A 26,345-nucleotide genomic window follows, 5' to 3' on the forward strand; every position below is an offset into this window, starting at 1 on the left:
TTGTTAATCCCTTTGATGACTTACTTAATCCCTGTTACATGTATATAAGTCTGCTCTGTGCTGTATTACTTTACTCTTGCTTGACAACAGTATAAGAAGCTATACCGAAACGTCGCATCATAATAAATAAAGAAGTTGTTATCCATAAAGTATTATACTTTTCTAAATGATATGTAGATAACCTAATTTTTCTTCATAACATACCAAAGCGATTTGTAAACCATCATTTTAACAAACATGTTAATAATGACTTGAAAAGATATAAAAAACAATGATGTTTATGTGTCATAAGTAGACCAAACAGTTCGACATGAAGTAAATATATATATATATATATATATATATAATTTTTTCGAAATATAATATTTATAAACAAACAAAAACATTCAAAATAACGGATATGCATGTTCAACATTACAAAGTGATTGTGTCCTCATTATTCCCTTGTTTCGGTGTTATTACTACGTCGAAGTTACGTGTTGATTCCCAAGTTGAACTAATACAATAGTTATCCAGAGATATGTCTGAAACATAACTGGTGTGAAACTAAAACAACAACAACAACAAAGTGATGGGATGTAATTAACATTTTTATATTCTCAAGTCAACCCAGTTTATAAATACAAATTGAATACGAATCACTACAAAGCAGTGATTACAGCAATAAGGATAATGGTGGTAATATACATCTCACTGCAACAATAGCCTTGTTTCCAAAATAAGCTGAGTATCCTTGGTAAGAATTGCTGGTCTTCTTGGAACTTGATATGTAATTTAAGGTTCCTTTATAAACATAAAAATACTTCCTGGATCAGAAAAGCATACATAATTGTAGTACCTTCCAGACTCGGTTTCTTTAAATATAGCACACAACTGCCCATCAATGACTATCTGCATACATCTGTAAATTTGGAACATTATTATAGAATGAATAACACTAACATAACATGTTCCATGTTTGTTTTTAATCTCTTCTCAAAGAAAAGAATGTTAATATCCTGTTCATTCTAGACTGTAATACGAATGGCCAAATATCTTATTAAATTATACAAAAGAGGACTTTTCGTCTCTGATTTGTATGTCTTATATCAGTGACTGAACACTGGTTTTGATATTATCACTTGCAGGACCAAACCCCAAAAGCGCCTAAGGACAGTTCACCTAGACACCTCCATTTTAATTATCCAGACTATAACTTAAAAAAGCAGTCAACTATAACTTTCAATCACTTATCACAAAACCAGGGTGCCTGCGCAAAGAGAAGAAACTGAACAATCGCTCACCTATTGCATCCGTAGGCATCACATATTCGTCTCTAAAAATATCTGAACGATTGTAGCCCTTTTTGTACAGGTATGTCATGAAGCCATACTTATACAGTTGTTTTTTTCAAACGCTAGGATGAAATAAGTATAATTAATATAAATAATATGTACTTTACGTTTTGTCGAACAATCCGGATCACTGAAATGTGTCAAATCATTGAAGATGTATGTGAGTATGAAATACTATTAATGTTATCGTTGCCTCACTACCATTTGTCAACACTATTTTACAAATGATATCTTGGTATTAAACAGCTAACATACACTTGCATTAAATTGTGTTTCAAGAGACAGCAGCAAATTCTCTGATCTTAAAACTCCTGGACCATATTCAGGGTATCGAAGCATGTACTTGGACGAGACAACCTTTCCTAGAACTGTTCCATCAATCTTTCATAGCTCATGACTAAACATGGAATGGCGATATGGAAACTTTTATCTGTTCTGACTGAATACTGAAAGGTTTGTGATCAGCAGTCACTTTGATGACAATTCTTCACCATGTTGCTTTCGGTCGAATTTACAAAATGTGGTCACTTGTCGGAAATGCCCATGTCTGTCTCTCTAATTCCTAAAGAATATGAATCGTTCAGAAAGCCTCATTTCACAGCATCAGTTTGTCCATGTATAAAACCACCACAAACATTACAATTCATTACCAAAAAAAAATGTAAAAGGAGTCAAATCAACTGTAATGTTCCATTCGGAATTTTACCAAAGATAAAATATCCTATTTGTTTTTTTTTTGTGGGTATTTTTATGAATCTCTGATGTGAAATATTACAATAAGATAATGATATACTGCTAAGCTATCAAAGGTTGACGAGGAGAAGTATTTTAAATGCTTATCCGATACTGAAGATGATCTGCTAAAATATTTTTCACAACATATACAAAAGTAATCCCTGCACCAGACGTATCTGTAACAACTGTAAATGAATATGAAACGTCATAAGAGAACCAGCAGGTGATCTGTTAGCAATGGGTCATTCACAAGTGTTGTAACTTGAACATTCGTCGATGGTGTACTTGGACCATCCGACAGCTCCTGCTGCATCTTCAGGGTTTGTTGCTAGGAGACAGTTTGGATCAGTTGTTGGGTGGTAACTGAAACTCAGACAAGACTTGTTTGCGTAACATCGGGAACTACAATCAGCGGCGGAAGTAACTGCGAGTGACGTCATAGGTGTTGACACTTTAATGTTGGGCTCCTTACTGTACATAGTCACTGAAAGTAAACAGTCTCATTAAAAATATATAATTAAACATCACATTAACACCATAATATATTAGGAAATGTGAATAGCAACACAATGTGACGCCAAATAGTTACATTTCGTTAAGACATTTGTATGGGGAGAAACAGCTTACGAAACAAAACACCAATAGTTAAACGTGATTAGGTGCAAACAATGATAACACATTTAACACATAAGTCATAACATAATTTTGTTTAGCAACATTCCTTATGTTTGTAATGTAATTGTAAAGGAAGTTCAAACTGCATACATCTGGCATGAAATATTTTACCCCATAAGAATACAATTTCTTGGAGAAAAATATGTTTTGTGATAAATATACATGTTTAGATCTGGAATGGCTTTTCACAGATATCCTCGATTCAAGTCCCATGAAAACCTTATGCATAGTTCCCATACATGCTTACATGTAATGATGGGATAGATGAAAATCGGGAGGGTCATGGTTGGAGACTGGATTGGATATCTTGTGTCAGCACACTATTAAATTGTGTTTACTTTTAATTCTCACAATATCGAGTTTCTTCAAAATACATTTCAGGAAATCAGGAAATTGTTTTGTGTGTCCTTCTGCCAAGCTTTCACGTTTTAAGCTTATTCATAATGACGCTATATGACCACACTGCATGCTGATATGCGTTTGATGACTCAAATTTACAGGCAGATCGATGCTTGTAAGTGAAAACAATAGGTTGATAGATGGTTAAATACCCCGGAGAGGATAAACAGGTAACTACCACAGTATTAGAAAGAGACTAGTTATAGAAATGGTGATTTAGTGCTGTAAATCAAACATATATTACCACGTGTTGCCACTGGAGTCCCTTGCACCACAACCTCTGAAACAACCAATTCTCCAGTCAGGTTTCTCCAGACCTTCACGAATCTCACTGGCCGTGGATGGGAACAAGTGAACGTGAAGGTTTCTCCTGTACCAACTACTTCTGGACACTGGCCGCAGATGAAGATGTCGTCGTCCGGACAACCACTGTTGCCATCGGCGCGCACCTCCACGTATGCACTCCCAAGCTCACTTCCTGTTTGAGTCAAGATAAGACGTTTTTCAAAATATCCATAACCTGGCTCTAAGAATCTATGATTTTAGGTTTTGTAGTTAAGGATAACAATAGTGACATACATCAGAAAGAAGAAATCTGTATATTATATACTTCCTTTCAAACGTTTAGACCATAACAGATAGTGCGTGTTTTAAGTAATATGTACATAACAGATAGTGCGTGTTTTAAGTGAGTCTAAACGTTCGAAAGGAAGTGTTGTTAGCAAATATTGTGCATGTGAACAGCTGCGGTTTTGGTGTAAAGTTTTGTTAAGAATTCGCCAATTTTCACTGATTTATTGAACTCATGATAATGACCTTTCAATGTTACGACTTTGGTTTACAATACATCAGTTCATGTGTAAACAGTACCCTTAAACAGTATGGAATATTTTGCAAAATTTATTTTAGAATAGTTGCTTGAAGTAAGTGACTATACTTACTCTAGTGAGTCTAAACTTTTGAAAGGAAATGTATAATGTCACCGGTGAGCTAGCAATTGTTTGGATTAGCTTCTGTAATATGTACTTGGCAACGACGAACGTTATCATTGAGTGAGTGAGTGAGTTTAGTTTTGCGCCTCTTTTAGCATTATTCCAGCAATATCATGGCGGGGGACACCAGAAATGGGGTTCACACATTGTACCCATGTGGGGAATCGAACCCAGGTCTTTAGCGTGACGAGCGAACGCTTTCACCACTAGGCTACCCCACCGTCTATACCGTTATCAAGCTAACGATGCCTAGTACAGTTTTCCCGGAACGTATTGAGAAAATAATTTTGAAATAGATGTTACATTAGGTAGTAAGGTACTCAGTATGGGATGCAACCCTTGTAGGCTTAAGACTGGACCTTACTACGTCATGAGTTATCTCCCCTTGTGTAACAGACGACGTTCTTTGTTGACGTGGCAGATTTTATTTGACAGCAGCTGGTTCTAGATGATTTTGAAAGTTGTGTGACAAAATAGTTAGCTGGTAGACATGCCATTCCCTTGTCTACTGTATACAGAACGTTGAAAATTTTTCAGTCAGGAATTGGGATTGAGCACAAGACAGGGGCAGGGAGGCCAAGGAAGTTCAGTTACTACGGATCGCCGGCGACTTGGTCAGATTGTGAGTAGGGGAAAATTGAAAAGCGTTGAGAAAATCAGAAATGAGATGATTAATAGAGGAAGTCCTCAGGTATGTAATGAAACCCTTAGACAATCATTACACAGATTTCAGGGTGAAAAAGCGCGGAATTCCCTCACCATTGATGAAAAATGAACCAAAAGAAAGACTTTTAAACTGGTGTAGGGTTCACGGAAAGCAGATTGGGATAATTTTCTGGTGAAAGTTCTGTCTGACTTTTTCCGAACTGTGTGAAAAATTGGGCAAAAGATACCGTGAAATCTATCTGACAACGCCCAAAACATAGTCCGAAATTTCTATTGTGGGGTGGGATATCATCACGTGGAATGACGGCGTTGTGTATTTTCACTGGAAATTAATTTGACGACGGAACGATATGTTGACATCTTAAATGATCACCTTCTTCCAACGGACCGAACACTGTATGAAGATGTTTGGATTTTCCAGCATGCTAACGACCCAACATACACTGCTGGCTACACAGAACAGTGGTTTACGATTGGCCCAGCTACAGCCCAGATCTGAACCCTATTGCGAATGTGTGGGGACTAATGAAGGACAGAATAAACCAAAAAGGACTGAGAAATATTGAGGATATGAAGATTGAAGTGGTCGAATATTGGGATACGCTGTCACACGATTTCCTACGAACTTTGATTGGTAGTGTACCTAGGCGCATTCAGTCGTGCTTTGCAGGACAAGGAGGTCTCACAAAGTACTGAAAATGCACTTAGACTGTAAGAGAATCATATCTCAACATATTCATTTAAGTAAAACTTCTATAGTTGATATACATGTATATGATATTTGCCTAAACAACTTTCTCAGTAATTTCTGGGAATACTAGATACTAATACTATTATAGAACACGTATATATGGATGACAACTTCTTTTATTCTAGAGCACGACGTTTCGATACAGGTTCTTGTATCGTTTTCAAGTATTTACATACTTGAAAACGACGTTTCGATACAGGATCTTGCACGATACAAGAACCTGCATCGAAACGTCGTGCTCTTGAATAAAATAAGTTGTCATCCATATATACTTGTTCTATCATACTTCCAAGTTCTAAAAATGTCACTCAAAGAAGGTACTAATACTATTACTTACGCAATATTTACACTTCCTGAACCATGACTGCAGGTGAGTCTTAGACAATACTCACAATGATATCGAGGTTAACGGTACTTTAGATTCTATATAACATAAAGTGTATTCCGAAACCGACTCACCAAAACTATAAGAGACGTCACTTGTAACTGAGATGTTGTGGATAGTGAAGTTTCCCTGTAGATCCCCCTGCCAGTAGGGATTCTCATTGGGCCAAGTTCTAGCTGGTGTGGATCCTGGGTTGTTGTTTCCATCATTGGCAAAGTCAGCGTTCCAGTAGGTTTCGCTGACTTCACTGGGCTTTGCCAGCATAATGTTCTCCGCCTTGATTACGAAAACACCTAAAACACATTTTTTTGGGAACAAATTGAAATTCATCATGGAATTTGATCAGAGACGATGATAACAATTTGAATGTCCATGTCCAAACTCGCATCTCGTCTATCGACATTATGAGTATCGATCTTCGTAAGCTGGATAAGATTACATTTTACCCGTTTGCGTGCGTGCGTGCATGCGTGCGTATGGTTGCCACCTTAAGATTGTGCAAAACAATTACTGGATCCGTGATCACAATACGTAATTGTGTCCATTCAGGAAGTTTTTTAATGTATAGTTTTTTTTAACAGCATTACAAGACAATTCAGTAGAAGGGTGAAAACGTTATAGACCTGTGATACGGCTACTGGGGACGGTTCGCATAAAATGTTTGGCAACAAATATGTGTCTTTCTTTCTTCATCATATTGCTACCGTACGCACGCATGCATGCACGCACGCACGTAAACAGACAATCTTATCCAGATTACAAAAATCGGTGCTCTTAATGTCATTACACGAACGGGGACAAAGGGCTTCAGTGGCCATTGCGTCTTTCGCGACGCTGTGAGCAGCATCCAACGCGTGCATGCTCGCTCATTATGAACTGTTCTTCCCGCATGACGGGACATTGCATTGATTCGTTTACTTCTGTATCATTGAATTGTGTCAGAACCATCACCATTGAGTTAGTGAGTTAGATTGTTAAGTCACATCGGCAAAATTTCAGCCATATTGTGACTAAATCAAATTACAGATTTATAGTAATTGAAAGGAAATATAAAAGGCCGGTCAACGAAGGACAGTAAAACAACTAAACTATCACAAATTTAAAACTAGTTATTAAATAAAGAATATATTAGCTATAAATGACAAGATATTTTTATGGATTAAACATCTTTTTAATTTCTCTCACGACGTTTCGAGACCATTCCAGGTCCCTTCATCAGGTGAACTGTTACTTGAAACAGTAATAACAATAATAATTAACTTATAATTAAAAATAATTGTTATTCTAAATGCCACTGAAAGAGTGAGTGAGTGAGTGGGAATGGCTTAACGCCGCTTTTAGCAATATTCCAGCAATATCACGGCGGGGGACACCAGAAATGTGCTTCACCCATTGTACCCATGTGGGGAATCGAACTCGGGTCTTCGGCGTGACGAGCAAACGCTTTAACCACAAGGCTACCCCACCGCCCCGCCACTGAAAGACATTATAAATGACAAGACAATATAAAATCAGGCTATAGATTGCCAACAACTGAAAGTAGATCACCATACTAGGGACCATGGAGATTTACAGTGCATTTGCTTCCTGCATGGACCCTAGATGGGTTTACACCATCCCTTGATTTATTGATTTAAACATATTTTATTCACAAATGTGAAAGGGATTGGGGACAAGTTATCCAACTTAAAATACCCGCTCCCTAATATTTACATACATACAATTTCAATTATGTACATCTTAGGAAAGAATACAGAGAAGAGATAGGAAAGTAAAAGGGAGAAGAGAGGAAGGGATACGACTTATGTGATCACTCAAAACGTTTTGATTGATGAATAAAAGTTTGCACACATTTGAAAATGCATTCATTCTGTTGAATAGTCAGGTCAGGACTTCCAAGTAACATCAGTGACAATGTGATTGGAGAATCACGTTTTACAATATTTTTAATATTTAACATTAATATCTCTCTTTGAATGCTGTACAGTCTACATTCTAATAGGAAGTGATGTACATTTTCACAAGCATTGTCACAGTAACAAGAAGCAGAATCTTTCATGTTGAAACGACACAGATCATAATTTAACTGACTAGTCATATATCTCAACTTTGTGTGAATAATATTAAATTTTCTAATACCAAACGAGTAATATGATGGAGCTATAGGTTGTTCACCCTTTAAATATGACTTGAAACTTTGTAATGAAGGTCGATTTCTTTCGGAAACATTATTCCATATTCTTACAGTTGATGGAAAAAAAGGAATCATACGAAAGTCTTAACCTTGCAGAAGGAAGGATAATATTGTTAGCATTCCTAAAGTTATAGTTAGATCTGGATCCCACACTATCTGGAGTAATATCTTTTAAGTATACAGGAGCTAAATTATTTTGAATTTTATAAAATAGACAAAGTTTTCTTTTTTTCCTTCGTTCATCCAGTCTTTCCCACCCTGTCTCATAATATAGAATTTCCAGTTTGTTTGGAAATTTAAACCAGATAAAGTCAAGAGAGATACAATGTCACTACAGCCTAAGTATGGTGGCATAAGTGTACCCATATTAGAAAAGTTATTGCAGCTCAGAAACTTTGTTGGATCAAAAGACTATCTGTTAGTAAGTCCAAATGGGCATGTTTCTTTTGTGATCATTTAGTTGAGGCAAAATAGTAAATTTGGCTGATGCTTTCTACACAGAAAACAATATTGTCCAAAATATCCACAAACAATTTTGGAAAGAAACACTGTCAGTATATGCATCATATTTAAATTGTTGTGATAATATGGAACTATCTGTTACGGATGTATTGAATAAGTCAATCTGGTACAATAATAACATAACAATTGATAATAAGCCCGTATATATTTTCCCATTGGTATGAAAAGGTATAACATATATTAACGATTTCTTCAACGATACAGGAAATTGGTTTAATTTCCATGAATTTATTCAAAAAATGCTTTGAATACAGACTATTTAACATTTCAAGGGTTGAAACAATCTATCGCCCAATACTTACAAAGAATTAACTTTAGTCAAATACAAGACATCTCTCAAACACCAATATTACCTTATAATATTTCTAAAATCAACAGTACCAGTAGTAGATTATTTTATGAAATGTTGCAAAATTCTAAATTTACAAAACTTAAAAGCTATAGCAAATGGAAACTTTATCTTAATAAACACATTACTGAAACAGAATGGATAAACTATAGTTTGATGGCAAAAGATGTACACAAAGCAGTGACTTAAGATGGTTTTCAGTTTAAGATTTTACATAATATTCTCAGCACTAATTGTTATTTATATAAGATTGGCTATGTTAAGTCACCAGCACGTTCATTGTGTAAAGATCCAGCTGAAACTATAGCACATGTGCTTTGTAATTGTCAATATGCAATAGATATTTGGACAAAATTTACTAAATGGATTGAAGGATACATCGAAAGTAAAATTCATTTAAGTGAAGAACATATATTATTTGGATTTAAAGGTAAGCATAATAATCCTCTTAATGTGGTGATAATAATAATCAAATATATGTTGTATAAATGTAGTAAGAAAGCAGTGAACCCTAATTTTATATGGTTTCAAAAATAAGTATTAAAATATTATGAAATCTCAAAATTTATTGCCTTTTCTAATTGTAACTATGCAAGTTTTCATTCTTTCTGGTCATCCTTCCATTTACTTTTTTCGAAATACTATAACTGACTGAATGTAACTACATGTATTTTGTATATATGTGTACTATATATATATAAGAGGTAATGTACACATTATGTATTTACATCAACACTACTCACTGTACACTTAAAATACTTTCAATGAACATAAAGCTGCTGTAATGGAATTTAACCCGTGAGGTATATCTAGGAAGACCCGTAACTATTCTGGCAGCTTCTAACTGAAGTTTCTCTAAGTTTTCCTTCTGTTGTACGGTACAACCATCCCATAATTCACAAGCATATTCAAAGTGTGGTCTGATAAATATCTTATAAATATTGTTGATTGTATTTCTGTTTAGTAAATATTTCAATTTTCGCATTGATGATATCATTTTGGAACACGACTTAATACTTTGATTAGTGTGACAAGACCATTTGCCGTTTGCTTCTAATGTTATTCCGAGATGTTTATGATTGTTTATGATTGTTTACGTCAAAAATAATTTCAATTTTCAGTTTCATCAATCATGGAAAACAAATTCTGTTTTGCAGGAATATCTTCAGTTTCATCAATTATGGCGTTAAGAGAAACAATTCGATGATTTTCTGCTTCTTGTTACACAATCTAATCATCAGCAATATCGTTAACATAGACCACGAATAAAAAGGGTCCCAATACTGATCCCTGGGGGACGCCAGCTGTTAAATACCTGGGCTTGGATATAGCTCCATTTACAAAGACGTGTTGACTGCGATCACTTATATAACTCGAAATCCATTGTAAAAGCTGGCCTCTAATACCGTACTGCTCTAATTTAAGTACAAGCCCTTTGTGCCCACACACGATCAACAGCTTTGGATACATCGCAAAATATCATACAATATTTTTCTTTGCTGTCTAGAGATGTACAAATATGATGGTAAAGTTCAATTAATTGATGGACAGTTGAATGACCTGCTTTAAACCCCGATTGGTACTCATATAAAAGTTTGTTAACATGGAAAAAGTTATACAAGTGTTTATATACAACTCTTTCAAATAGTTTTCCTACACAACTTATAAGAGAAATAGGTCCATAATTGGAAACAATAGAGTAATCACCTTTCTTATACAGTGGCATGACATGTGCACTTTTCCACATATTTGGATACACACTATGCTTTAATGATAAATTGAACAGTAAAACAAGGGCTCAAATATAGAATCAACGGTGTTCTTTAATAATTTATGACTTATTCTATCCGGCCCTGAAGCTTTGTTTAGCTGCAAAATTTTATAACAATAGATATTTCCTTCTTAGAAATTAATATTTTTTCTAACTGCGTGTTGGTCCTTGAGGGAAAATGTGGTAATGGTACATCTTTATCATTCAATCGAGATATTGATTCGAAATATGTATTAAGTTTTTCAGCTTTTTCTAAATCAGAAACCAGCGTTGGGAATTTATCATCAATATTCTGCTTGACAGGAGGAATATGCGAAGTAGAGCCCGAGTTTTTTTAACAATATAACGTAATTATTTCCAATATGAAGATTTATTTTCAGCATATAATTCAAAAGTAGGCCATTAATATTAGAATAAAAGTTTTCTTTCACATAACATTTCATGTTGTTTACTCCATTTCTCTGATGTTAATAAGTTTTTTTTATCGCTCTCTTTTTTAGTTTCCTTCGCCTTGCTCCGTAATCGGTCTCTTTTTCGGGATTCTCTCCTCAAATTAGAGTCATATCATGGTTTGTCATTTGGACAAATAGTTACTATTTTTGAAGGAATACATGATTTCACATGTTGAGTAAATTTGGTATAAAATAGTGAACAAGCATCATTAATATCTGAACATCCATCATATAACTTTTTCCATTCTGTATTTTCTATAAGATAATTGAGCATTTCATAATCACCCTTATTGTAACACAAGATTTCTCGCTTATAAGCTATGTTATTACATAAATGTGTACTTATGTTTACAAACGTTCCTCTGTGATCACTTATATTGCTGACCGCCTCCGTGATGTAGTGGTTAGAGCGTCCGCCCGGAGAGCGGAAGGTCGCGGGTTCGATCCCCGACCGCGTCATACCAAAAGACGTTAAAATATGGTACTTGTTGGTCCCTGCCGGGCGCTCGGCATTAATGGGTACAACAAGGACTTGTCGGCTCGGAGTCAGTATAATGTGTCTGAGTGGGGTATTCATGCTTCACTGCGGCATGGTATCTCAGTGGGCTAGCACTATAAAACCAGCTTAAGTCTGGGCTAGTACAAGCAGCCGCACATACACATACACACGCATGCACGTCGTCATATGAGCGAAATATTCTCAAGCACGACGTTAAACCCAATTTCATCTCACCTCACCTCACTTATATTGCTATCAAACTCAACAACACCACTGTAAACAAAATCAATGTCTTCACTGACAATTACTGGATCAAGCAAAGTACTGGTTGTTTTGCTAACTCTAGTGGGTTCAAATATAACATTTCTTAAGTTATTCATAACCAAAAGTTCATTTACATTAAGTTTTCTAGCGCATAAGAGATTTTCATTTATATCACCAACAATGACAACCTTAGACGACATATGAAGAGAGCTTTCAACGCTATTATTTAAGCGAGCCCAAAAGTCCAATGAATTATACTCTTGACGGTATACATTACATAACAGCGAATTTTGCGGTAAGTATATCTGAATCCAAATTGTTTCATCATAGTTGTTTTCAAGTTCTGAAATTCTCTTAAAAGATAGGCTTTTATTAACATAAACTAGTAAACCACATCCAAACATTTTACTGTCTTTGCGTACTGGCTCGTGAAAATTTTCCCATATTAGCGTTTCAGTTTTAATACTGTCCTCTAAGTGCGTTTCCGTAAAACAAACAACATTATGATCTGACAAGAATTCCCTCAAATAAGAAAGCTTGTTACGTACACTTCTAGTATTTAGATGGAAAATAGACAATGAATGGTCACAGACAGAGTTGTCATGGGTCAGTGGCCCTTGGTTGGGTTGCACGTCCCCAGGATTACGTCAACATTACCAGCTTGGAGACAACAAACACTAAGAAACAGTGTGCATGATTTCAATTCGTTACCGAAAATCCCAAACATTACCCTTAATTTACGCACAAAGAGAGTTACATTATTACATGAAGACGCGCATGAAGGACGCTCTTAAATCCTACCTGTATTCTAAAGTTTACACAATTAAATACCCCAATCACCACACGGTGTTGCACTATATCATTACCCATGTAAAAACTGGGAGTATAATATATACTCAGACAATATTAGATAAAAATATGACATTATGAGATTAAAGAGACAATATATTATTTGTTCATGCTGTCGGGAACAAATGTTGAATGTGAATGTGATCATAACATATGTAGGGAAAATAAAACGAATATAGATAAGTAAACTTTCACAGATAGTTGATAGTACTTGAAGAATGGAGCTGATAGAGTAAGAACAAAGAGATTTGTACAGTATGATAGAGATAGAGATGGGGAAACTAAACATCAAGGGATTCATAACAACACAAAGAACTTCCATCCCTCAGATGTTAGCAATATTCTACCATCATCACTGACCATCCCGGTAGGCTTGCAGGTGCATGTACAACATTAAATTAAAATCAACAGCAGCACCAAAGACATTGTGGAGTTCTTGATACAACAGGATTTGTCTGAAGCATCAATGGAACAGAATGTTTTTTTATGATCGAGAGGGGGTTCTGCCAAGTGCTTTTATTGTGTTGCAACCATCATCATTGTTCAGGCTTCTGTTAGGCTTTGCTGACATTGATGCAACAACATTTATCCGCATCAACGGAACAGAATTCGAATGTCGTTTGCTGTGGGGAAAATTGATTTGTATTTACCAATTCAGAACTGACCCTTCCTAAACCGAGTTTTGACAATGACTGCAAACCATGCAAGCTTGGATGGCAATGGCAGATGCCATCGCATATTGCATACATTAGATAAAATTCACCCAATTTAGCTGTCAAAATAAATTCCAGTACTCCTGTATCCAAGACAAGGACAAGATCTACCATCCACCAGTTTAAGAGAAGGCATCGCCCACAGAAAACTGGGTATTGTGTTGAAACCTAGCCACCCTTCTTCCTTATCAGTTTTTGTACCTAATGTCCAGAGGTTCAAAACGCAGTGAGAAAAGAAACCTTAATCTTAATTCAGATAATGGATCATTCAAAGAAACATTTATCATTCAAGAGCTCCATAAATGTCTCAGGTAAACTCATGGGATTGCCAATCTGCTGATAATGTATACTGTCAATAGACCTCTAACGTTCATACGCATCGTGTTCGAGAACACTTGTAATGTATTTGTTGAAACGAATGATCAATACTAGTCTATACCAAATTTCACTGAGCTGTCGGACGCATGGTCAGTAATCAATATGACTATTTCTGTTAAAACACGTACCGTCGATGAATTGACGTGTTAAGAATTGGACACCTTCAAAGGATGATGAAGAAGAAGAACATAACATAATTGCTCCAGTAAGGAGGAAAGGAAACTCCAGTACGATTCAAGAGAAACATAAACGTTGTTAACAATCGATATGTCCTTCATATAAGGGGAGGGAGTTTATAGATTGCTATGCTATATTTCCGTCAGTACTATGCAAGATAACGCTCGAAAGAAATGAAACTGCATTTCTTAGAATTGAAAAATGTATACAATCCCAAATGTTTTTTCTGTGTTCTTTTTCAGTTTTTAATTCTCAGACAACGACTAGATGATTAAAGGCAAGATGGTGACCTTTGATACTTCCTGCTATTGAAATCATAAAAGGAATGAACGCCAACGCCAGACAATAAATTCTCTTGATAATTTGTCGAAACAGACTCATTTGGCCGAAAGACGTAAAATAGTTTTCTGCCTTCGCCAATAATTCGTTTCAACGATAATATAATGATTTCGAAAAAATCAAACGCCCATAGTTAAACGTATTAACTACTTGTAAATATGGTATGATTGGAAATATAAATACTTTGCATATAGAAGATCATTTCCTTATTTTGAATCTTAGTAAATAAAATATAAACAAATCCATTAACTGATTTCCCACTTGAGCGATCGTCAGGGTGAGGATGTCCCATGATGTAGAATTTTCTGTTTCTTCTTACAAGTATACCGATTAAAAAGGGTGTCTGAGGTTTTGATTAAAACGTGTTTTAAGTGGTACAGAGAGATAAAATTGGTACAAAATAGAAATAAATTTAATTTGACAAAGCTCATGATCTTTACTTTATCATGAATTACATCCACATTAAGAATAAAAAAACACAACAATGTCATGTTTACCTCTGTCGAGAATGCAAAGAAGGCACATTTCTTTCGACTCACTTCTGATTACTACTTCATTCGTGCATCAAGTGAAAGAACTAATTATCAGTGACAGTATAATCCGTTAAGAGACATGTATGATTGTCATAAATCTCTGTTTCGTATATATATGAGTTAAAGGAATGTGACTCTGCTAATTTTGAATAAGAATGTATGATAGGAGGGTAAGCTCCACTTCATTCAATTTTGTTATATTTACCGATGTTTTAATGATTATATATTTCAACTGTATATTCATGGATTCTTGCTAACAATAAATTGCCTCCAATTATGGTGAAGATGGTAAACATATAGGGACACATTCAAATGAATAAATATGAAACATACCATGTAGAAAGGCATAGCAAACAGCGATCACCAGGTTTCTCGTTGTAAGCCTCATCTTGGTTCCGTCTCTAGGTGTTGTCTGAACGTTTAAGCCCGACACTGATCTGCATCTGTATCAGAATTCCATCTGTATTATTCTTATATGTACGACATCAGTAACAGAGATATATCAATTTGAGTAATTGATTATCCGTTTAACCTATTAGTCGTGTCCTTGGCCGACTCTGAGTGTTGACTGAAGCATGTCAATAAATTAATATTCTCCGTGGTGGTAACAAAAGAACACAGTGAAACACGTGAAAACTCCCACGTGAATGCGTGTTCTATTCATGCCATAAAGGGCGTAACTCTTTCCATAATTATAAGAAGCATCTGTAGAAAGACAGATTTACCAGAAATTATGGGGAAACTCTTTGTTTCCTAATACTGATGATATAATTTTAAAATATTTCTTACATTGTGTAGTAAGGTACTCAGTATGAGAGGCAACTCTTGTAGGCTTAAGAATAAACCTTACTCCACACATAGTTATCTCCCCTGGTGTACCAGACGACTTCCTTTGTTGACCTTGCAGATGTGACAGCAGAAGAAAAAAGAAAGCCGGTGCTAGATGATTTTGAAACGGGTGTGACTAATGCAAAAGACTTAGCTGGTAGACAGGACATTCCTCTGTCTACAGTATGCAGAACGTTGAAGAATATTCGCTCAGCAGTTGGGAGGACTGAGCATAGGACAGGGACGGGGAGGCCAAGAAGCTCAGTACTATGGGTCGCCGGCGACTTGGTCAGATTGTGATTAGGGGAAAGCGTTGAGAATATCAGAAATGAGATGATTACCAGAGAAATTCCCCAGGTATGTAATGAAACCCTTAGACAAGAATTAGAAAGACTTAACTGGGTGAAAAAGCGCTGAATTCCCTCACCATTGATGAAAGGTGCACGAAAAGAAAAACGTTTTAACTGGTGTAAAGCTCACGAAAATCAAGATTGGGATAATATTTTCTTTTCTGATGAAAGTAATGTCTGGCGGCTTTTTCCGAGCTGTGTGAAAATGTGGACAAAAGATTCCGGGAAACCTATCTACCAAAGCTCAAAGCATAGCCCGAAATGTCACATTTCACAACTAGGCCACCGATATGCATACGCGCCCATTTGATGGGTTAGGGCAGTACTTGCATTTCATAAACAATAAAATCGTATACGACTAGTTGATGTGCATAAATGTGTACTTTGCTTGACAATTTAATATATACTAGTTTGATGAAATTTTTATTCCGTACATTGTTATAAATTAGTGTTATTCATTGTGTATCAAAGTTTCATGTGTAATACAGTGTATATGTGGACAGTCAGTTATCGGCAGTGGTATGTTATATGTAGAATTGTGCTACAGACAGTTCTGAAAAGTACGACAGAGCCCTAAACCCTAAGGGCTTTTCCACTACATTCTAGAGAATTTTAGAGAATGTAGAGAGAGAAAGAATGTATTAAATGTTACATATGCAATTGCGTGAATGAATTATCTAAAGCTGATTAATCATGGTTTAGCAATTAAAAACAAACAGGAAGACAAATTGTAATGCTGGACACTACTAAAGTCGTCATCCAGAATAGAACAGCATTTGTTCTTTGTTGTGCATGTATATTTCTACCGTATCCAAAATAGTATGGCGCTATGTATTCCCAAAAAAATCAAAAGCAATCATGTCAGTGATTTGTAGCTCTCAAGAAAAAAAAATGTACATTGATTTTAAAATCTACAGACGTTGAGTGCTTCTCCAGGCCTCATAGGCCCAGTGTCATGGTTTTCCAAAGCTGACTACCACGAATATTGTTGATATGTCATTCAAGTGGCAACTAGTCCGAGCACTTCATCATGAGCAAGCGGAAGAGAAGTACCAACCCTTTAGGGCAGCTGCTGACAGTACCATTGGTGAAACACTATTTTCTGAAGAAAGTGATTCTGATAGTGATCTTGTTCCTCCAGATTCATCTGACGATGATACATCATCAGAGTTTTCGGAATCAACATCATCATCTGATGTTGACGATAACTCTGATGATCATGGTGTGCTTGTGGGCAAAGATGGCGGCAGATTGTCCACCACTTCACCAGGACATCCTTGGACGTAGCATCATGCGTGGTCCTTTGCAGAAAGTCGTCCACGCAGACCACATCACCAATGAGACAGATAATGTTTCAACTGTACATTACTAAAACATCATGCACAAAATTGTCTTTTTTACCAACAAGGAAGGAAACAGAGTAATGAACGAAACGAGGAGAGCAGAAAGTGAATGGAAAGAGACAGATAAGGAAGAAATTTGGGCTCTTGGTTGACTGGATACTAAATATGGCAGACACGGATGTTTTGTGGAGCAAACAATATAGAATGTCTGTTTGTGAGAGCAACAATGTCTCAACGCCGATTCAAAGATCTCATGACCTTACTACGTTTTGATGACAAACAGACCAGAAGTCAGGGGCGGGGCAAGGATAAGCTAGCACCTATTCGGGAAATCTGGGAGGAGTTTCAAGCGTGTTTGGGGCGTTATTATGTACCTGGAGGCAATCTGACAGTTGATGAACAGCTAATACCATTTCGTGGTAGATGCTACTTCATTCGATGCATTCCAGCCAAACCTGATAAATATGGACTAAAACTGTTTTGACTTGTCGATTCCAACATATGTTATCCCATTCGATGTTTGCCCTATGTTGGATAGGAAGGCAGAATTGTCCAAGTTAGACTGGGCAGAAAGATTACTTTGGAACTCTGTAGACCTTACTTTCAGTCAAATCGCAACATCACTGCAGATAACCTCTTCACTGATCACGCACTTGGACTTGGACTTATTTGGATTGCTCTGGCTTTCGTTGGCACTTTCAGACTAAAAAAACGGTTCCTCCCTGCAGCATTCAGCACTAATAAAGCCCGTGGAGTTCATGGGCCAGTCTTTGGATGGATTTCAAGACAACGACAAGTTACCAATGCAAGAAGTGAAAGAGCGTAATCTTGTTCTGCACAATGCACAGAACAGCTCACGTTGAAAATTCACACAGAGGAAGCTAGAGATAGTGCTTTATCACAACAAAACAAAAGGGACAGTTGACACAATGTATCAGGAGGCCCATGGATATTCCACAAAACGGAAGACCATGAGAGGGCCCATGGTGATGTTCACAAACATGCTGGACGTTGCGGGCATCTTATACAGCCTGGAGAGTCAAGCTCCCTCAGTGGAATGTATCAGCTAGAACCCAAGACGTGAGTTCCGTCAAGCCATAGCTGAAGCGTGCATGCATCCACTTGTCAACAGGAGAAAAGAAATGCCAATATCGCGTCTGCTTCAAAATAATGTGCAGGATGTTCTGTCTGATAATCCCGCAGATGATTCACCGCTTGGAAAACGTTGCAATTAGTGAATATGCAGTACAAAGAAAGACATAAAATCTCAACCGACCTGCAGCATGTGCACTCGCAATGTGCGCATAGAGCACAGTGTCCAGGCAGTTATCTGCATGGACTGTATTGACTAAGGACAGAGTTCAGTGGGAAGTTTTAACTTCTATGCAGCCCATCCATACAGCAGGTTAAGATTGTATCTCGTTGACTGTTTGTTCTGGACTGATTTGAGTTTGCTATTTGCACTACATTCATTCAGTGTAACATCATTATTTATAAACAAAGAACAGGGAAAACAAATCCTTGTGAACAACTTTATTCAATGACTTTTTGATTCATGTTTTGCCAAATATTGTTTTGTTCTTTTGTTTGATCAGTGAGGATTCATCTAGTACGGTTTGTAACGAGCCTGTGCCTTGCTTCTGCATGCAAAACATTTGGTAGGAGGATTGCGCCATTCCAAGGCAGCCATTTCTTCAAGGGATAGACAGGTACCCTAAAATTAGTTGAAAACAGATTAATCGTTTGCGTTTGTGTTCACGTTTCTGGAATATTCATTAACAGGAAAATGTCAATGTCAGTTTAAGTCAGCATTGAAATGTGTGTTGAAATGCAGTGATACTTACAGTTGATGGATTTTTGTACTGCTCATCGTAGGCTCCATCTGGAAAGCGTTCCCTCACCACTTGTCGGATTTCCTCAGGGAATATGAGCGTCGATCCTGGGGCCGCTTTTTCACTGTAAAGTATTGTTGGTTTTTGTTTTAAAAAAATTCATATTTTGATTTTGTTTTATTTCCGGTTACTTTTAACACGTGTAACTTAATAAAAACGTAGAACGATGTAAAATGGTTAAAATAAAGTTTCACTGATATAAACAATAATGGACATTGTTCATTTTTCTTACCACAAGCTGGCCATACGTGTATTTGTAAACCCCCTTACGAGTCTTTCCATGGTGCTGCAGTACCTGCTGGGGTTTTCTTCCTATGAATTCGTAATTTATAATATATAGTTAAAAGATCCAAAAAGCTCAAAGTGAAAAATTAAATAGTGAAATGTGAATTCTCAACATCGAAATATCCTTACAAAATAATCATGCTTACCCGATCAGTTCCAGTTTCCCTCTCAACTGTTCCATGGTTATGTCAGATGTAAGATGAAAGCACATCACAGCATCTTGGGAACTTCCAAAGGTCGCATATAGAAACGCGTGATATACCCGGGCCTCCTAGGCCTTGGGAAGCACTTAAGCGCAGTAAAATTTAGATGCATCACGGGGGTTAAACAATACGCCTAAATTCCAAACATTCGAAAAGCAGCAAAGATATACTGATATACAGTTCTTATAACGAAACAGGGAGTAATTAAGTATGTTCATTTCACGAGCTCCATATTTTCCATGGGGATAATAAGTCTGGTGCGACAGCGTACTATAGACTATATTGAAACCCTACAATGTATTACATTAACTTGAAACTACCCTTAGGGTGTAGTTACAACTCCTCAACCTTTACTCTTCAGAGTATCGACCAATTCAACTGACAAACTATGTTTGTAAAGCCACTCAAAGCTGTCAATAACGTTTTAGTATAGTACCAAGAAACCAATAATCTAAATATATGTGTAGATTCCGTAACAACAGAGGTTACATCGATCATGTGATGCGTTTCGAATAAATAAACACTTGAGGGTCCTCAACATTTGCCAAATTAAATGGTATGTCAGCGTCACTTTACTCCTTAACGAGAACCAAAGGTGAAACTACATGTACATTTAAGTTATAAATATTTGATGTCCTTTGTTAGCTTTGACAGGGTTTTTAGATTTTGTGAGAGATGCGCATTTAGAGACTCCTAAATACTGTTAATGCATAACACTTATTACATTTAAGAAGAAAGTACATTGTGTTGTATGGAAGGGATAGTTTATAGATTTATAAATTTGAACACTGTATAGAAACGTATATGTTATATATTTGTTCATGTACCTTTCTAACGTATACGCAAATTACTGACAATTGATGCAGCATGTTCAAATTGATTGTATTGACTACTGAATGATTACATGAGATATTGTACCCTTTAACATTAGTGAATGAGTTATTATTTAACGTCACATCGGCAATATTTCAGCCATATCGTGACCCTTTAACATTAAGTAATAGGGACAGTTGTGTGTGATAGGCACAGGGCCATCTCGTTGTAGCCTCAAACAGGCTTTACCATTCAAGAATGATCAGTTTTGTCTCGCTATAAAGAGTTCACAAAAACACAAACACTAAACGTTTCGTGGGAAACGTGTGCACCAATCTGCTTGGAAGCGCGATCCAAGTACTTAATCGGACTGTAAGTTTTGGTGTACCCCCAGTTTCACCGGATATACCCATCCTGCAAATTATCGATATCATTTATAAACAATCGAATGTATTGAGGCTGTAAATTGGAATCTTTTAACGTACTTTGTTTGTTTTTGTCGATGTGCAAATTTGATGAATCCTCGTAGCGGATTCTTTAAAAAGTTTGCAAATCCGTTTTGTCATTCATACCACTATGAACCGAAAAAATATTATTTTCATAAAACCTTTTGGCTACATTTCTTCACGCTGACATCCCTGCATCGAAAGTTTCCTTGAAGGCCGAAGACTGATGAGAAATGGAACAGCAAACGGATTCACACGGAGTTAATCTTTAAACAATGGAAAGTTTGGAAATTGAAAACTGGACTATATAATCTCAATACAACAGCAGAGTGTTGTTCAAACGGAATTACTATCGATCACTGGTGCGTTTGGAGTGTGGTTCCAATGAAAGTAAGGTCAGTGTTGCATGAAGTATGCAATTTAATAAAAATAATAAAGAGAGCCACTTAACAAAACGTACTTTCAGCAATTTTCTGGAGTGATATTGATTTCAATTTCAGCATACACACAGTTGAATGCCTCTACTGATCTGAACAAAATAAAGAAGTATATATGCCAATGTATCGGTCTGTTTTGTTTGAGTATGATCTCACCTTAGGCAAGTGAGTTTGTTCAAAATTGTCTCTGTTCACCCAGCAGGAAAATGGGTACCCGGTGGAAAAAAGTCATATGACTATAACCTTCTAGCGCCTAACAGGCAGCTTGGGTTATCCGGGGTAATAATGGCCTTGATTGTTAGCGCTATGAGCATACCTAGTGTGGAGTTTGGCGCTATATAAATGGACACATTATTATTATTATTATTATTATTATGAGTATTGGAGCCATATAACAATGGTCAGTAAGCAATCGAACCTGGACAAGGCAGTCCTTGACATTCTAAGGAACTGGACTATGACGACATGCGTCAAACGAGTCAGCGTTGCCTGTTACGATAAGCATAGGCTGCTGAATACAAGTTCTAGCCATTATCTTCGCAGGGTGCCTCAGACTGGGAATTTCATAGCGGTTTCAGGGTAAAATGTACATGTGGAGTGAGAAGTTAAAAGCATGAGCTAATCACTACAATATATATATATATATACACACACACACACACACACACACACATATATATATATATATATATATATATATATACTCACCAACATTGAAAACGCACCACTTACAAAAGTGATTACTAAAAGCACGTGAAAGGAATTGATATTTTTTTGGTGGATAATACCAGAAAGCCGACTGACAAAAACAATAACAAAGAAAAGACGCTCATTCATTTAATTGTTCCACAGTCAGAAAGGATCAAACACATGTGGGGTCAAATCGAAAAGTCAATATCGCGTGTGACCGACATTTGCATTGACACATGCAGTGCAACGTCTCCTTATTGAGTCACATAAGCGTCCGCATAGAGTTCTGGATAATGACATTCCACATTTCTGCGGATGTTTCGCATCAGTTGTCGCCGCGAAAGACTTTGACCAATAGGGTGCTCATGTGCTCAATAGGGGATACATCTGGCGACAGTGCTGGCCAATGAATAACCTGGATGTGTAGCTTGGTCAGATACTGCATGGGAAGTCAAGCTGTGTGTGCCCGTGCGTTGTCCTGTTAAAAGTATTGACATCTTGGTGGTGATTGAAGAATGATATCGACATGATTCGAGAGAATCTGGTCACGGTAATAAAGGGCTTTACCTCTCCCTTGACAGACAGGAATTGCAGTTCTGTGATTGTAACTTATTGCACCCCAAACCATGACACTTCCACCACCCTAAGGTCTGTCTAAACCATACACTCATAAGCATAACGTTCACCACGTCTACGCCAAACACGTAATCGGCCGTCAGCATTACGTAGGTGAAGACGTGACTCGTCAGTGACTACCTCACCATGCCATTGTTGTAAACTTTACTGAACATGCCTATTAGCCCATTGCATACGCTCAAAACGGTGTTTGTCAGTCAGAATTGGCCCAACGCAAGGACGTCGAGCATGGAGACATGTAGTGTGTAGACATCGTCGCATGGTGTCAGCGCTGATGACCCCACGTCGACCTTGAACTAGTGCAGCAGGCCCGGCAGTCGGCAGTGTTCGATCACGGATATGGCCAAGGACATTATGGCGATCCTGACGGGACGTGGTGACACGTTGTTGCCAAGGTCGTTGAAGGTCACGGGTGCTGCCTGTGTGCTGATATCGTCTATGAAGCCCAATGAAGGTGGAGTGGCCAAGTCCAAGTTGCCGAGCAATATCCCTGCTGCTGGTGCCAACCTGAATCATGCCTATTGCACGTTCTCTTCCGGGAGGTGTTAACTTCGGCATCTCTGTCCTCGTTTCACAATCGTTAGTGAAGCAATGAGAATCGTTTCTCATACACCTGCTTTTAATGTCACAGTCAGCATGATTTCAGAATGAAATTCGCACTTTTTCCATGGCGTGGCTGCAGGTTGATGCGTTTTGGAATTAAGAGTCGTACTGTGAACAGGAATTTGTTTCTAAAGCATTTTTTCAACTGGACATGCCCTTCGACTTCATGTTAGTCATATTCATTGATCAGTGTCATCCTGAAATCCATCTTGATGAAAATATGGACAATTTTAGACTGTTGTGTTTTCAATGTTGGTGAGTATATATAACACATAACCCCGTAATTTCTTGTTGGACCCCACAACAAGCAAATACCAAACAGTGGAGTTTACAGAGCAAAATGTGCATTTTGGAAGAAAATTTAATTGCCCGACCTAAACAAATGTATTCTTGGATCCCACAACAAGCAAATATCAAACATCACTATATTTTGCCGAAGTATGATCGTTAAGGCCTTAAAGAACCCTTTTTAAAGGGGTTTAGATTATTGTTTGAAACTTGTTTTCGAACCTCTTCAGTAAACACACAATGGTCCTGAACATGCTTTAAGGGAACGATGAGATGAATTCAAAATCGCTGGTAATCAAAGAGTTGTTCATCACAAACGGTAAGGATGTAGCCGAAAATGTATAACTCTTAATGGCGCCAATGTGACAACGATGTCGAATCGTGTAAACAATGGCGTAAGCTTGCTTGAGTAAATAAGTGCGTATTGTTTAATTGCTTAATTTTGCAGCTATTCGCGGCGAGAAACTGTCTTTTGATTTACAATAAACTGCACACAGTAAAAGTGATGTTGAAACTCACTAAAATATATTTCAAGGGTGAAAAAAACACTGATCTCTGATATAAACATCTATATTTTCTTACAGTTTGATTTCCTTTAAATGCGCTAAAATCAAGTGGTTGAAAATATTTCTGAAAACTTCACATAATATAGGAACAACGTCTAAATGTGTGAAAAATACAAAAATCTGTATTTACCTGAATAAAGAAGTTGTTCATCCATAAACTTTGTCCTTATCTGACTTTCCGACTTCTAAACTGCGACTCAAAGAAGACTTTATCATCGTATGATAAAAGCTCTATTAATCAATCATTACCTCATGTACGTGAGCTTTTCAATGGACTTTGAGTAAGCTATATATTTTGGAATGATTTTCATTTTTCAGTACATTAACTTCTTTGAGTGGCATTTACAAGTTGGTGTGATAAACAGAGGGGAAAGTTCTGTGGAAATACAACGTTTATTATTAATCCCTTCCTAGTTAATTCTGTGTAACTAATTACTCACTATGTACACCAACATTTTCAATAATGTAAACATCGATCAACTTACTGTATAAACTTTACTCATGTATATATAAGCATTTCCTGCAGTATTGTACATCAAGTACTTGATAACGGTGTTAGCATCTACACCGAAACGTTGCTTACACTACTGACGAAGTTGTATAGCCATAGAGTTTTCCCCGTTGATCATTCAGTACGTTGCTTTTAATCATTTAATGCATTAAGCGTGTTGTATTTCTCAGCATTGAATGGTCACGGATGCGTGGAATATATATGTCTAAAATCATGTCCCGCAGCTCTTTTTAATCTAAAGCTTACATCTGTTCATTTACATTTCTCAAATACATTGGTACCATTTTCGTTTATGTATGTCTAATTCCCACATGTGTCTAATTCCCACATGGTTCATATCAGGACTCCCAGAATTTGTCATACTCACATTTGCTTTTAACTTTTACCAATTGTCTTAAACCCTTAAAAGTTATATTATGACCATATCATTGGACATAACGCTTTGTGACGAATGCAGCACCTTACCTTTGGGTTTGCAGAGTGGAAAAAGAAATCTTTGGGAACAGTTGAAATTCATCCTTAAAATGAAAACATACCTTCCAGTAGGACGAAGCAAAGAGTGAACACCATGTTCAAGCCAACATGCGTCACCGTGATGCCTCTTCCAGATGCTTTCTATGCATTCACATCGACCTCAGCCAGTTGTCTGCTTATGTATATGCGTGTTTCAAGTATACAATATGTTTGAAACAGACCAAATCTACATCAATGCCGATGAACGATTATCCACTTGCCGCATTTGAGAACATTGGGTATTGATTAAAGTATGTCTGTAGGGTATTTTATCCCACATCTGTTACTAAGAGACGGGGTGGAACCAAATATACTGAAGAATCGCGGTAATTAATGTCATTGTGTCAGTTAATGATCATTATATAAATACTAAAGTGTCTATGATTACACAATGCCATTTTGAAAGTGGTCAAATGTAACATATGTTATATTTGGGATTACAGTTTCTTAGTAAAGTACAAATTCTAGTACTTTTTAAGTTGAGCCCCATCCGGGATTCGAACTCACACCCTCAGAGTCAGGCACCTAATCGCTAGCACACAGAGTCAGCCGCCTAACCCGCTCAGCTACCGCGACTTCATGACTTGTGCTATTTGTTGTTTTTATTCTCCATGTGGGCTCACCCCATTATGCGGTATTGTTATCCATTACATGTTATTGTTAATCTGGAGCTTGTCAGTACATACTGTGCATATGTATGATTACACAATGCCATTTAGAAAGTGGTCAAATGCAACATATGCTATATTTGGGATTACACTTTCTTAGTAGAGTACAAATCTTAGTACTAGTGGGAGTCGCGGTGGCTGAGCGGGTTAGGCGGCTGACTTTGTTTGCTGGTGATTTGGTTCCTGACTCTGAGAGTGTGGGTTCGAATCCCGGATGGGACTTAACCCCAAAAGAGTACTAGAGTTTGTACTCTACTAAGAAAGTGTAATCCCAAATATAACATAATGTTGTGCAT

The 26,345-nt window shown here is 37.0% G+C and overlaps 1 protein-coding gene across 1 annotated transcript; it reads right to left on the reverse strand.

Moving 5' to 3' along the window:
• Window positions 1-613: 613 nt before the first annotated feature.
• Window positions 614-25,479, reverse strand: LOC124270987. The gene is made up of 5 exons (XM_046706058.1): window positions 25,405-25,479; window positions 15,311-15,420; window positions 6,012-6,230; window positions 3,388-3,621; window positions 614-2,553 (listed from the first exon to the last, which is right to left on the reverse strand). The coding sequence occupies exons 2-5, from the start codon at window positions 15,363-15,365 to the stop codon at window positions 2,312-2,314; spliced, it is 750 nt and encodes a 249-aa protein (XP_046562014.1). The 5' UTR covers window positions 15,366-15,420; window positions 25,405-25,479; the 3' UTR covers window positions 614-2,311.
• Window positions 25,480-26,345: the final 866 nt, after the last annotated feature.

Source organism: Haliotis rubra, unplaced genomic scaffold (assembly GCF_003918875.1).
Source record: "Haliotis rubra isolate DU_JTF1 unplaced genomic scaffold, ASM391887v1 Scf1021, whole genome shotgun sequence".
Taxonomy (NCBI): Eukaryota; Metazoa; Mollusca; class Gastropoda; order Lepetellida; family Haliotidae; genus Haliotis; species Haliotis rubra.